Here is a 12,222-nt window from a genome sequence, read left to right on the forward strand (position 1 = left end):
ATTCTGTATTAGTAACTATGTTTTACAATTGTTGTAAAAGTGTGCTAATAAGAAGTAGAAGATTAATGAGAGAAGAGAAAGTACTTCACATTCCAAACATGAATCGAATATAGATATCTGCGAAAGCGGATTGTACTTACTTCCTCATATAAATTAAAATGTATCAAACCCTCACCTAAATAATCAATAAATTAATACTAAGAATAAGCTAAAATATATAATATAATATCGACTCATCACCTACCTTTCAAGTTAATCTTATGTCTGTGAATCGGCTTACTAAAGGATTACAATGTTCAATGACTTTTTTTTTCCTCGTTGGTGTATTTTGGAGGACTTGGCTACGAGGGCGACGGTTGGGTTGGGTAAAGAACGCAACGGACTTTATTATCTCGTAGCGTTAGCATCTAACAAAGCACCTTTCATCCCCCACCCATCCCCCACCCAACCTATCACCTAGCTGTTTCTCCAATTGATTTTGTGGCACCGTGATTTAGAACACAACTCTTCAATTTTAAGCCAAGTCATCGTTAAAGATCATTGTTAAATTGTTCTACGCACGATGATAGTGTGTGATGCTTGTCATTGGCTAAACAGACTTCCCTTAACATTAGTTCAATCTCAACTTTAAGATCATTTTCCTTTATTCATTGTGACAATTTAGGTCCTCCTAAAATTCCTACCATTTCCGAGGCATGCTATTTTTTTACTATAGGGTATGATTATTCCCATTTCACTTGGGTTTTCCTACTCAAATTCTTTTTTTTCTATGGTCTGTACCCATTTTAATACTACTATCCAAAACATCCGTGTGGATAATGGGTGAGAGTTCACTTCATTGAAAGATTTTTTCCTAGCACAAGGGGCCATTTACTAATGTCTATACTCTCTAAAAAAATGGGGTAGTCGAGTGCAAACGTTGCCATATCCTTTAAGTCACTCAGGCTTTGCGATTTCAAGCACATCTTCCTCTTCATTTCTAGGAAGATTGTTTCTACACAGCAGTTTACTTGATTAAACGTTTACCTACTTTTCTTCTTTCAAAGAAAACCGCTTTCAAAAAATTGTATCGTAAACTCCCCTCTTATGGCCACTTGAAGGTCTTTGGGTGTCTTGCTAATAGAAATTAAAATAGGGATAACAAACACTTAAAAATACTTGCAATAGTACAAGATAATCGTAGTATAGTAGGCTCTACCAAGGTCGTCCTCGACAAGAATTGAATTAATAATTTATGTAAAAACCAAATCTTAATTAATTATTTGAAAATAAAGTTTGGAAAACATTTATTTTGAATTTTGAAATAATAAAAACGAATTTTAATAAAAGCACTTAAAGAAAATAATAAAAGAAACCAATTTGAAATTAAGAAAGCAATTTTAAAAAACAATGACAAAAAGGAGTGTTCCGCCGTCACTTTAACAATCATATGTAATTTACAAATCACTTATGAATTACATATGCAACTTGAAAGTTAAGTTTTCCTAATACAGATTCTACTTGTAGCATTTAAGTTAGAACGAAAGGCACACTCGCTTGGAGAGGCCTGTGTGAATCAGCCACTTTCGGGGCAGATTTCCGAAACTCGTCCCAAGGTCGATTCACAACTATATTTAACATGCAATATATGGATTTAAAGCTAGGAATGAGGAGAAGTAACAAAATAGGGTCGACTAGTGGCCGGAGACGACCTGAAAATGGCTTGGAATGCATGGTGAAACACCGGAAAACTGGGGAGGGTTCTCCCTTAAGTCGATCTGCACCAAAGCCCCATCATTTTTCACATATAAGACTATAAGCTTACACAGAACAACGATATAAGACGATTGACATTGGTTTTCGAGGTTTACCTTAGTCGGAGTCATCGAGAACTCGCCCAGATTTCGTTGGGGAAGACACTGAACAGTGGCAGTAGCCACTGTGCGGTGTAACGCCTCGGGCTTGGTTTCAAACTCGTAGTATTTGTTTTTGGGTTTTGGGAAGGACAAAGAAACGAGGAGTGGTGGTGGTTTCTGCGGGTTTTCTCTGTGTTTTCATAGAGAATAGAGAGTTAGAGAGTAGAGGGAGGAGAGTTTGAGGGAAAGAGACTGCAAAGTGAGGGAGAAATGAAAGAGAGAGAGTGTGTGTGAGAATGAGAGTTGGATTTGTAGCTGTTGGAGAGCTGGATCCATTTTCGTCTACGTGATTCTAAGGTGGTGATGCTCTCATTGGCCGTTTATGCTGTTGTACCGTCTTATGTGCCAAGATCTGGCAGCTCCGCCGCTTTGTGCGTTCAGATTTGGTGGCTTTGCCGCCTTCTACGCTCAGAGATGGTGCCTCCGCCCGCTTGTGTGACAGTGTGACTTGATCTGGTGACTCATAGAAACTTTGGATCTAAGTAGTGCGGTGAAGCTATATATTGCGTTGGATAAAATGCCTTTATCCTCCACTTAGATGCTAATGATTCCCTTCTCAGAGTAGCACAGTTGTCGTATTGTGGTTGCGTTTCTGCGATGGCTGTATGTTGTCGTTATCATTGTGCGATGAGTTATATAGTTTTGTCTTCCAGTGATGATTTTATGTGGTTTCGCTCTTCTGCAATGACTTTATGTGGTCTCGCTCCTTTACAATGACTTTTTGTGGTCTCGCTTGTTGCTGGTAAAGATATATTGCATCTATCATTATTTTGCTACATAATTATAGTGGTGATGTGTGTATGTGCTTGTGACAATTGTATAGGGGTTCTCTTAATTGTTTAATTGTGTAAATTCACCCAAGTTCAATTTGTTGGTCACTGAAACTATGTACCCAATTGACAATGCTATACTTATTTGTATCTTGATGATAAATATTGTTATATCGTTTCTCTTAAAATAATAAAGAGAGAAGGCTTCATTGCATAAAAAGAAACATCCATAAAGGAGAACCAACTACAATTCGTCGGCAAATTTCGCCTTGGAAGAAGACCTGACCTCCGTTCTTCTTTTTCATCACCGTTTCAACTCTCTCTCTCTCTCTCTTTCTCTCTCAACTTTTCTTTGGCTCCTCTCATATGATTTCTGTCTCCATTGCCTTGGCCCTTGTGATGCTTTAATGGGCCTCGGTTGGAAGAGTTATGTTGCAATGTGCAACGTATATGCATCTGGGGTGAATCGGGTGATTATAGTTTCAAACGGTCTTTAGTTCAAACACCATATTCATTTAATCATAATTAATCACAAGGTTCACAATAGAATATAAATAAAACAACAAAGCGATTGTTGTATACATCAACAGATTTATAGTGCCATTTCTTACACTTGAACTTGCTTTTTCAAAAGAACTTCTGAATTCATCTCATACAACAAATTAAAAGAGAGAGGATTTATGATTGTACTTTTGTTAAAAAAACAAACAAGTTGAAGCAACAGGTCTTTTCATCAAAGTAACCAACAAATTATTCGTGTATCAACTAACTTTTCCACCAATAAAAGTTTAAGGGCAGGTGGGACTTGACAAAATCCACCATAACTGGATACTCATTTATAGCTTTCACATCCACGCCATTTCTAAGCAGCTGAGGGAAGAACAGCCAATTGGCCGTCACAGCCAAGAACAACAACGTCAACGACCCCGAAATCACCGGTTTTAACCGACACCTGTCGGCCACTGCCTTCTTGACCTCCACCTCGATTGCCACACACACCCCATGCAGCACAAAGAACCATGTCACCTCCCACGTCGGAGGCACACGTGCCAGATAGTAATAAATCACCTCGTGCATTAGACCTGAGACCGCAAAAGTGGACATCATAGCGAGAAATCGGGCCAATCGAGACCCAACTACACGCGTGAAAATATTGCGTACCGGGTAGTACGTAGTGGGTCGTAAAATGTTTGTGACCATGAGGTTCCATCTACAGCCCCAAAAGTCTTGAAGCGAAGTGGAAAGGTAAGGCTCGTTGGAATGCGGCTCGAGCTCAAATCCAAAAACGGCTCGAGCCGGGGTCGCAAACAGGGGTAGCAAAATTTCTAGCCCCAGGTACAGGTGGCAGCAGTACAAAGCCAATATAACATATGGGTGTAAATGTTGCCTATAGTCATATGATCCAACGACCAAAGCCAAAAGCAAGGCTTTTACAGCAAACAGAATTGACTTTTTACCAATTGGGTAACTTGGGTTCTCAGATTTTGTGGGATTTGGGGGGATTTTGTGATCTGGGTTTTGATTCGGCGGTGATTTTTGAGGTGGGTTTTGCTTGATTTTGATTGGGAGGATAGCTAGGGAGATAAATTGGAAGAGGGTTAGTGGGGCTGGAGAAGATAGAGGGCCATGATCAAGGGAGAAGAGGAGGAGCTTGAAGGTGGCAAGCCAGATGAGGAAGAAGGTGGTGGGCCCACCAAGGTGAAAGGAATGGAGGTTTAAGGGGAGGAGGATGAAGAGGTAGAGGATGGGGAGGAGAGAGATGAGCCTGAGGATGCCCTTTGGGATTCTGGATGATATGTAGAAACAATAACACAGAGATATGTTGGCTAGGAAACATACCTTGATGAAGTTGTAGATTTCATCCTCCATTTCTGGTTTGGTCTGGTCTCTTTCTCTCTCTAGATTTGTATCCTCTCTCTACAAAGATATAGGGAAGGGAGGAGTATTGAAGTTGTGTTTGAGTTTGGGGATTATGGTAAATGAATAGGTCAGGTGGAAGTTAAAACTTCTGTTGGGCCTTATTTGCACCACACATTGGCCCTGTGCTTGTATTTACTGCCCTTGCTACTTTATTGGTTGTTGGATCTGAATTGTATGTATTTCGTGCGTTCATGATAAGTTGGTTAAGTGAGTACTCTTCTTCCTAGCGCTCGAGGTCCCAGTTCTATTTCTTCCTGTATGGACTGTAACCAAAAAGAAGATGAAAACCGAAACCTATAACAAAAATCGTAGTACCAACTGAGAATATTGTAGAGCCAAAAATAATTAAGAGGCGACACGTGAATTTTTTGATAAAAAAATGATAAAATTACCCTTGAGGCACACCGGAGCTCTTACACACGAGCAGTGGACAATCATCCCTCAATCAAGTCAAAAGTGTCCAAATAGGTATTTATTTACAACCAATATCATTCATCTTTATCATATTTTCTCCACAAGGTAACCCCCAAATCCTTCCTCTTTTATTATATTAATTAGCCAATTAATTATCCCATCAATTAGCTAATTAATCACAAAATCAAGAACCTAACCCACAAATTGGTGCTTTTATTGAGAGTTGAGTCCCATAATCTTAGAAGACTCTCACATCCAAGGTTTTCTATTTTCGTGTCCATTTGTAGATTTTTCATACGTTCTTATTTTTAAAATTTTTTTATTTGCAAAAATTCTTTGGTAAAACCTAAAAGAAAAGTACAATGACAAGAAATTTGGAAACTTCAACGAATGAAAATTCCAATGTTCAAGAGATGGGACCTGTTGGAAATGTGCCCTAAAACCAATCATATGATGATACTTTACGGACATTTCAAACTAATGTAGTTTAAATGTAAAGGGCAAAGATTATTGTTTGAGCCGTCTCATATAAATGTTATATGCTTAAACGATAAGTCCAAGGAATATGTGATTGGAAGAATGCGATCTAAAGAAGTTAGATTCATGAGACCATTCTTTCGTTGACACATCCTAAACGTTCCTGATCATAGGATTGTCAATTGGGCATTGACAATCCGTTAAGATCAGTACGTGCTATGTCTTCTCTCAGGGAGAGTGACTAGTCTCGAGTCATTGGTGTGTGTGACATCAAGACAAGTACGTAGGTGCTCAATAGAGAATGAGTTCACTGAACACGATCAACGAAGAGTTCTCATATTCATGTCACATGAGAACTCATGGTTGGGATAATGCAAATTAGTCTTTTGACCTGAGGCATCACAGTTGTCTTGTGGTTAGGTCCTTAATCTTTGATTATGTCAAAGTCACTCTATCAGGGTGTCCACGGCATCGTCGAGGTTAAGCCACTTAGCCATGGAGGCAAGTGAATGCGCAACAAGGGATCTCTAACCTTCAAACTGTTTGAGGGAGAATACTCTATAATATGATTTAGAATCTCTGGCCAGAGTATGAATGAGATGTTGGAATGCGTTCCAGATCACATTCAAGGTAATCATATAAGTACAAGATTCACATTAGATAGTAGACATGAATAAACTATCAAACCAAACAATGTGGTCAAGAGTATTGTATTAGAAAAAGACCGTATTGCATTTGTAATCCTAAAACTGAATAGGTTCTCCACCTCTTCTGATTAGCTTGGGTAACCATGACATGCTGCTAGGCGTCAACCATGGTTTGTGGAAGCCTTAAAAGTGTATTATCACTAACGGGAGAATTGAAAGTAAGTTTCAATTCACAATCGATTTGAAAGAGTTTGAATCGCCCACTGCCTCGCTAAAAGGAACCTAATGGATCGTACACCGTGTAAGGTAGAGATTGAAGATTCAACGGAGATGAGTAAGAATAATTAAATGGTTTAATTATTTATGGCAAGGATTAATTAATATGATTATTAATCAAACGAATAAGTTCGTTAAAAGACCTCGGGATAGTTTTGGACCTTAAGGCCCAATAGGCTTCGAACGTCAAGTCCATTGACTTAAGTTGTATGACAACTTAATGAATAATGATTCACAAAGGCCCAAATAGCCCAATAAATCCCTAAGGCCGGCCATGTTAGAGAAAGAGTGGGTTTTGACTTATTTACAAGTTTGCCACTTAAATGAATTAAGGTATAAGTGTGACTTAATAGCCAAAATTCATCATGGGTTGTTTTTGGGGAAATTGGAGAAACACAAACTCTCCTTTCTCTCTAGAAATGGCCGGCCACCTTGAGGATAACATCTAGCAATCTTACTTCCTCAAGGTCACTCATTTCTTCTTCAATCTTACCTTGGTGTGGAGACTTAGAGGTTCTCAATTTTGGGAACTTGGAGAAACCTTTTCATCCATCCAAATCCATGGATCTAAGATGCAAGGAATGAAGGCCCTCTCTTTGGGTGATTAGCCTTTGCTTATGCAAAGAGGAATCTACAAAGGTATTGATTTCTCAACTCACTTTGTTTTGAGTTGAGTCTTGGTTCACCTATCTACTAGGCTTTGAATTTCATGGTTAAATGTTTTGTTTTAAGTGCATACAAGCATGATTCCGCCTTTAATTGTTAATTGCATGCTATTGATGTTGCTTAAATGAACATGTTTTTCACAAATTTTCCTTCAAGTGGTATCAAGAGCCTAAGTCTAGCAGTTGGTGAATCCTTTTGGGTTTTGTAGTTCATAGTTTGTGATTTGAATGTTGTAATTGTTACAAGCTTTATTCTTGCTTCTTTGAATGTAAATTTTGTTAGAAAATTTGCCATCTCAAATGTTGTAGATGTAGTTCTTATGAGCATGAATTTTGGAGCTAAAATTTGGTGCCATGTTTTTGGGGAAATTCGGCCAAATCCAAAGGGTGGAATTTTGGGTTCTTGTTTGACTTGTTAAAAGTGTTTTAAAGTGACTTTTGGAACCCCTATGTACCCTAGTATGGTTGTATGTTATTTCCCTTAAGTTTGAGTGGTTTTGGTATGTTTTTGGGTGAAGAATGTTCATGGAGCTCTTATGGGTTTTCATGAATGTTCTTCATTGTTCTTGATATGTTCTTCCCAAGAACAAAAGGTTTGGTGTTTTGATTCAAAGTTTTGATTTATTTCATAAAGTTTTTGTTTTGAAATATTTCTTATGTTTAAATATATTAGATATTTATTTTGAAAAATTAAAGAAATTTTAGTGGGTTTGGTGTGTAATGATTTATTCCATTACACACACCCCACTTACAAAACTTTGAAATTTTTTTTATAAACTTTGCTTCAATGGCCGGCCACCCTACTCAATTAGGGTCCTTGTGGGGCTTTTATGCAATTATATAAAGTTTTGATACTTTTGTGTATTTGCATTTTGACCCAAAAGTTTACGTTTTTACGTAAAGGTCCAAAATCACTAAAAGGACAAATTGTTTTGCTCCTTTAATGAAGTTTTATTTTTTGTGGAAAATTTTGGGTTCTAGTTGTAATTACATGAAGTAGTGGACTTTTGTGTTTTTACAAAGTGACCCCAAAAGTTTACGTTTTTGCAAAATAGCCCAAAAGTTGAGGTTAATTGCACTATGGCCCAAACAAGTTGAGGTCATAGCATTTTGGCCCAAATTAGGTAGAGAACAAAATTGTTTTGTCTCTTTAAATGAGAATTGGATTTTCATTTCATTTAGCTCCATTTAAATCAATTCTATGGATACAAAAACCAAATGAAAATGTTGATGTGAACACGAATTTTCCTTGAAACAAGAAACAAGAATACGTGTACAAAATAATATTTTGTTTGATGATTTTGGGGTTACGATCTCTCTCAAATTTGGTCCTCTGATTCTATCTTCGTAGGGTGTAGGTTTGTGGATGAGTTGTTGATCCAAAGGGCCGTCGGGGCTTGATCTAAGGATGAACAGTTGATGAACGGATGAACACTTTCTTCAAGGGCCGTCGGGGCTTAATCTTGAATAATGGTTGTGTGGATTTCTTCAAGGGCTTTTGGGCTTGATCTTGAAGGTTGATGGATGAGTGGATCTTCAAGGGCTTTTGGGCTTAATCTTGAAGAACGATTGGATATGTGGATTTGTTGAGGTTGTTGATCCAAAGGGCCGTTGGGGCTTGAGCTTAGATTGAACGGATGAACACTTTCTTCAAGGGCCGTCGGGGCTTGATCTTGAGTTGGTGGAAGTTCTTCAAGGGCCGTTGGGGCTTGATCTTGGGATGAACGGATGAACACTTTCTTCAAGGGCCGTCGGGGCTTGATCTTGAGTTGGTGGAAGTTCTTCAAGGGCCGTTGGGGCTTGATCTTGAGGGAGGATTTGACGAAGAACGAAGAGTGCTTTCTTGATCCTTCGGGATTTTCTTGAGAGCTTTAGAACTCTAAGGCTTCAAGGTTTTGGTGTGTGGAGAAATGTATTTGTGAATTGGTTGATGCTTGATACCTTGATGGAGAAGCCTATTTATAGGCTTTGAGAATGAATCACCACCACAAAATTTTTTTTTCCTTTCCAAGCACCATTGCCTAATTTTCCCACTTAATGCAATATTGAAATTGAAGTGGTGTAACTTATGGCCTAATTTCCCACTTAATACCATTTTAAACTTGAAGTGGTGTAACTTATGGCCTAATTTCCCACTTAATACCATTTTAAACTTGAAGTGGTGTAACTTATGGCCTAATTTCCCACTTAACACCATTTTAAACTTGAAATGTGTATGCTTTGTCATTGCCCAAATGAGAAAAACTTGCTTTGATCCGTAATGGATTGAAGTTTGCTTGCCTTGTCATTGCCCAACTTGAGAAGAAAAACTTGTTTTGATCCTCAATGGATTGAAATGTACTTGCCTTGTCATTGCCCAAAATGAGAAGAAAAACTTGTTTAATCCTTCAAGGGTATTTCTTCCTATTTTGTTGAGTCACACGCCATGTGTACAATTTGTACAACACGTGGCGTATGTCATGTATGCCTTGACACGTCAAAACTTTAATGCATTGGTGAACATTTGTTTTTTTTTTTTTTTTTTACTGAAATTTCGATGTCTACAAATGCCCCCACTTCAAGGCGCGTCGTAGACATGTGCTTGACACGTGTAGAAGATGCGTTTTGAAGTCCCTTAATGTAGATGTCAACCCAAGGGCCGTCGAGGCTTGATCTTGAATTGGGCTGGAAATTTCTTCAAGGGCCATTGAGGCTTGATCTTGAGTTCGACTGGAAGATTTTCTGGTTTCCTCCAATCGTTGATTTTCCGCAGGCTTACTCTTGAACTGGGTGCAGGATTCTTTTGGTCTCCTCCACTCGTTGATTTTCCTTTGTGCTACTCTTGAACTGGGTGCAGGATTCTTTTGGTCTCCTCCACTCGTTGATTTTCCTTTGTGCTACTTTTGAACTGGGCAGCAGGATTCTTTTGGTCTCCTCCGAAGGTCTGAGCTTACTCCTTTTTTTCTGTTTCTTTGTTCAATCTCTCCAATTCGTATTGAAGAGGGTTAGAGGATAGCTCAGCATATGCAGTTGTAGCTTGTCTCCACATGCTTCAATGTATCATTTTCACTTGCCTTACTTACTCCCCTTTGCAGAAGTGGTATTTCCTTATGCAGGTTTAGCATCTTCTCTTGTAGTATTTGTTCCTGATGCAGGAGTTGAATGCAAACCTTGCATTTGAATGGACCATCACTTCTTGGTGGCAGCGCAAGTTTGAGTGGAGGTTCCGACATATTGCTTTCTCTGTCCTTGTCTTGGCAGGTGAGAACAAGGGCAAAGGAAAAGATAGGGGAAAAGCATGATATGAGATACCTTTGCTTTCGCCTTTGATGATATGAGATACTTTTGCCTTGGTGTCATTTGTTTGCAAGGGCATTCCCGGAGAGGAAGAAAACTGAGCATTTTGAGATGCTTTGCTGGGAGTGTACTCTCGGAGGTGAGGAAGATTTGGGCATTTTTTTTTTTTTTTTTTTTTTTGTTTGCAGGTCTGCCTTGCCATAAAAGATGAAGGTCGATATATATAGGGATTTCCCAATAGCAAGTGGTGGTACTGTTCTTTTACCCTTGTAGACAAACGTTTTTGATCTCGCAAATCCGGCTTTTTGAAATAGTGACGACTCTTCGATCTTTGAATACGCCTCTTTGATTTCTGAACGACGCCTCTTCGATTTCTGAACGAGCGCCTCTTTTGACAAAGCTGCACGCGTTTTCTGAAAAGCAGAGAAAGCGCCACCGAACTTCGCGCTTGTCGGCTAAAGATGTTTAGCTGCGATGATGACCTCAACGTGATCTTTTGACAAAGTGGCACCCGTGCTCTGAAAAGCCGAGAAAGCGTCGCCAACTTACGCCGGAAAATCCAGCTTTTGAGATTTGCAGAGCGATGTCTCTTCACTTTTGAATAAGCGGCCCTTCGATTTATGAACCAACGCCTCTTCCTTTTTATAGAGGTATTGATCACCTCTAACATGCACACTTTGAAGGTTGCTCATTCTTGAAAATCATCTCCGGCCTTTTGAGTTTTAACTCCATCCACCCATCTCTTTTAACACCTTTGAAAAATGGCTAACCCATCGAACCTTAGCTTAGAATTGAGTCTCAGCAGTGATCCGGTTGCGCTGCGTCAAGGTAATGTATGGTGCCCGTCTTTCTTAACTTCTAACGGTCTTCTTACAGGTGAAGACTCAGTGATGCAGAATGCAACAACAGTTACAATAGTAGCTAGGAACCTCCTCACACCAAAAGATAGTAGGCTGCTTTCAGGACGGTTCGATGAGTTGGCCGTTCAAGAGTCCCTCGCTCTCAGTGTTCAGTGTGCGAGCTCTGTGTCCAACATGGGCCAACGCCTGCTTGCTCGGTCTCGTCAAGTGGAATCATTGATGGCAGAGGTGGAAGATCTTAAGCAGGAGATTAAACAGCTTAAGTATGAGAATAGAAGTTTGCATGTGCTTGCAAATAACTATTCGTCGGGCATGAAGAGGAAGCTTGATGAGATGCAAGAATCTCAAGGTCGAATGCAAAGCGACCGTCAAAGGCTTGCGTCTTTCTTCCAGAGGCACCTTTTTCCTGGGTCATCCAGCGTTCCGCCAAGTATTGAGACCTCGAATGCTCTATCTCCGATGCCTCTTACTCCGATGCCTTCTGCTCCGATGCCTCCTGCTCCGAGAGTGTTGCCACGTAATGGGGCTTCACGTACACATCCTTTGTGAAAGCTTCATCTTTTTTTTTTTTTTTTTTTTTTTTTGTACACACTTGTAATTTCTCGGAGATCAATGAACATGCTTTATTTTATTCAGTGTATTGTGCTAAATACAGATAAAACATATACATCACCAAGATGTGTTATTTCCTTTTTTTTATTTTTTTTTTATTTTTATTTTTTTTATGATGTGACTGTACTTGAAGTTTTGAAGTTTCAAGTTGCCTACGTACCCTTGGTTGAGGAGGGATCAAGTCATGACGTAGTTCAAATGAGTGATGGTTTTGATGATGATTTTGCCGTACACAGTTTATGCTCTTGCGGGCCAGGAGCGTTTGGTGCCGTTTGCTTTAGGGGTAGTAGCGCTTCAAAAATCTGCCGTTGATGGGGCTGATCTTCAACCCGTCTTCTGCCATGATTAAGTAGGCGCCATTGGTGTAGATCTCTTGTATTACGTAGGGTCCATCCCACTTTGATGTGAAC

The 12,222-nt window shown here is 39.4% G+C and overlaps 1 protein-coding gene and 1 long non-coding RNA gene across 3 annotated transcripts; both read right to left on the minus strand.

The window, feature by feature from the left end:
• Window positions 1–1,432: 1,432 nt before the first annotated feature.
• Window positions 1,433–2,403, minus strand: LOC125468466. Its single transcript, XR_007250856.1, has 2 exons — window positions 1,851–2,403; window positions 1,433–1,757 (listed from the first exon to the last, which is right to left on the minus strand). It is a non-coding gene; the product is annotated as an uncharacterized LOC125468466 (long non-coding RNA).
• Window positions 2,404–3,606: 1,203 nt separating this feature from the next.
• Window positions 3,607–4,820, minus strand: LOC103954105 (probable long-chain-alcohol O-fatty-acyltransferase 4). 2 transcript variants are annotated; one of them, XM_048564284.1, is made up of 2 exons: window positions 3,827–4,712; window positions 3,607–3,747 (listed from the first exon to the last, which is right to left on the minus strand). In XM_048564284.1, the coding sequence occupies exons 1-2, from the start codon at window positions 4,532–4,534 to the stop codon at window positions 3,742–3,744; spliced, it is 714 nt and encodes a 237-aa protein (XP_048420241.1). In that variant the 5' UTR covers window positions 4,535–4,712; the 3' UTR covers window positions 3,607–3,741. The 2 variants fall into 2 exon arrangements, 1 of the variants encoding a protein (XP_048420241.1); XR_007250864.1 differs by having other exon boundaries at window positions 3,610–3,747; window positions 4,505–4,820.
• Window positions 4,821–12,222: the final 7,402 nt, after the last annotated feature.

The sequence above is a fragment of a genome, unplaced genomic scaffold (assembly GCF_019419815.1).
Source record: "Pyrus x bretschneideri cultivar Hongxiangsu unplaced genomic scaffold, Pyrus_bretschneideri_v1 Contig38, whole genome shotgun sequence".
NCBI classification, from domain to species: Eukaryota; Viridiplantae; Streptophyta; class Magnoliopsida; order Rosales; family Rosaceae; genus Pyrus; species Pyrus x bretschneideri.

What these genes read in the sequence shown, in the direction of transcription:
- LOC103954105 (XM_048564284.1), bottom strand. Translation starts at nt 4,534, where the DNA reads ATGGAGGATGAAATCTACAACTTCATCAAGGTATGTTTCCTAGCCAAC.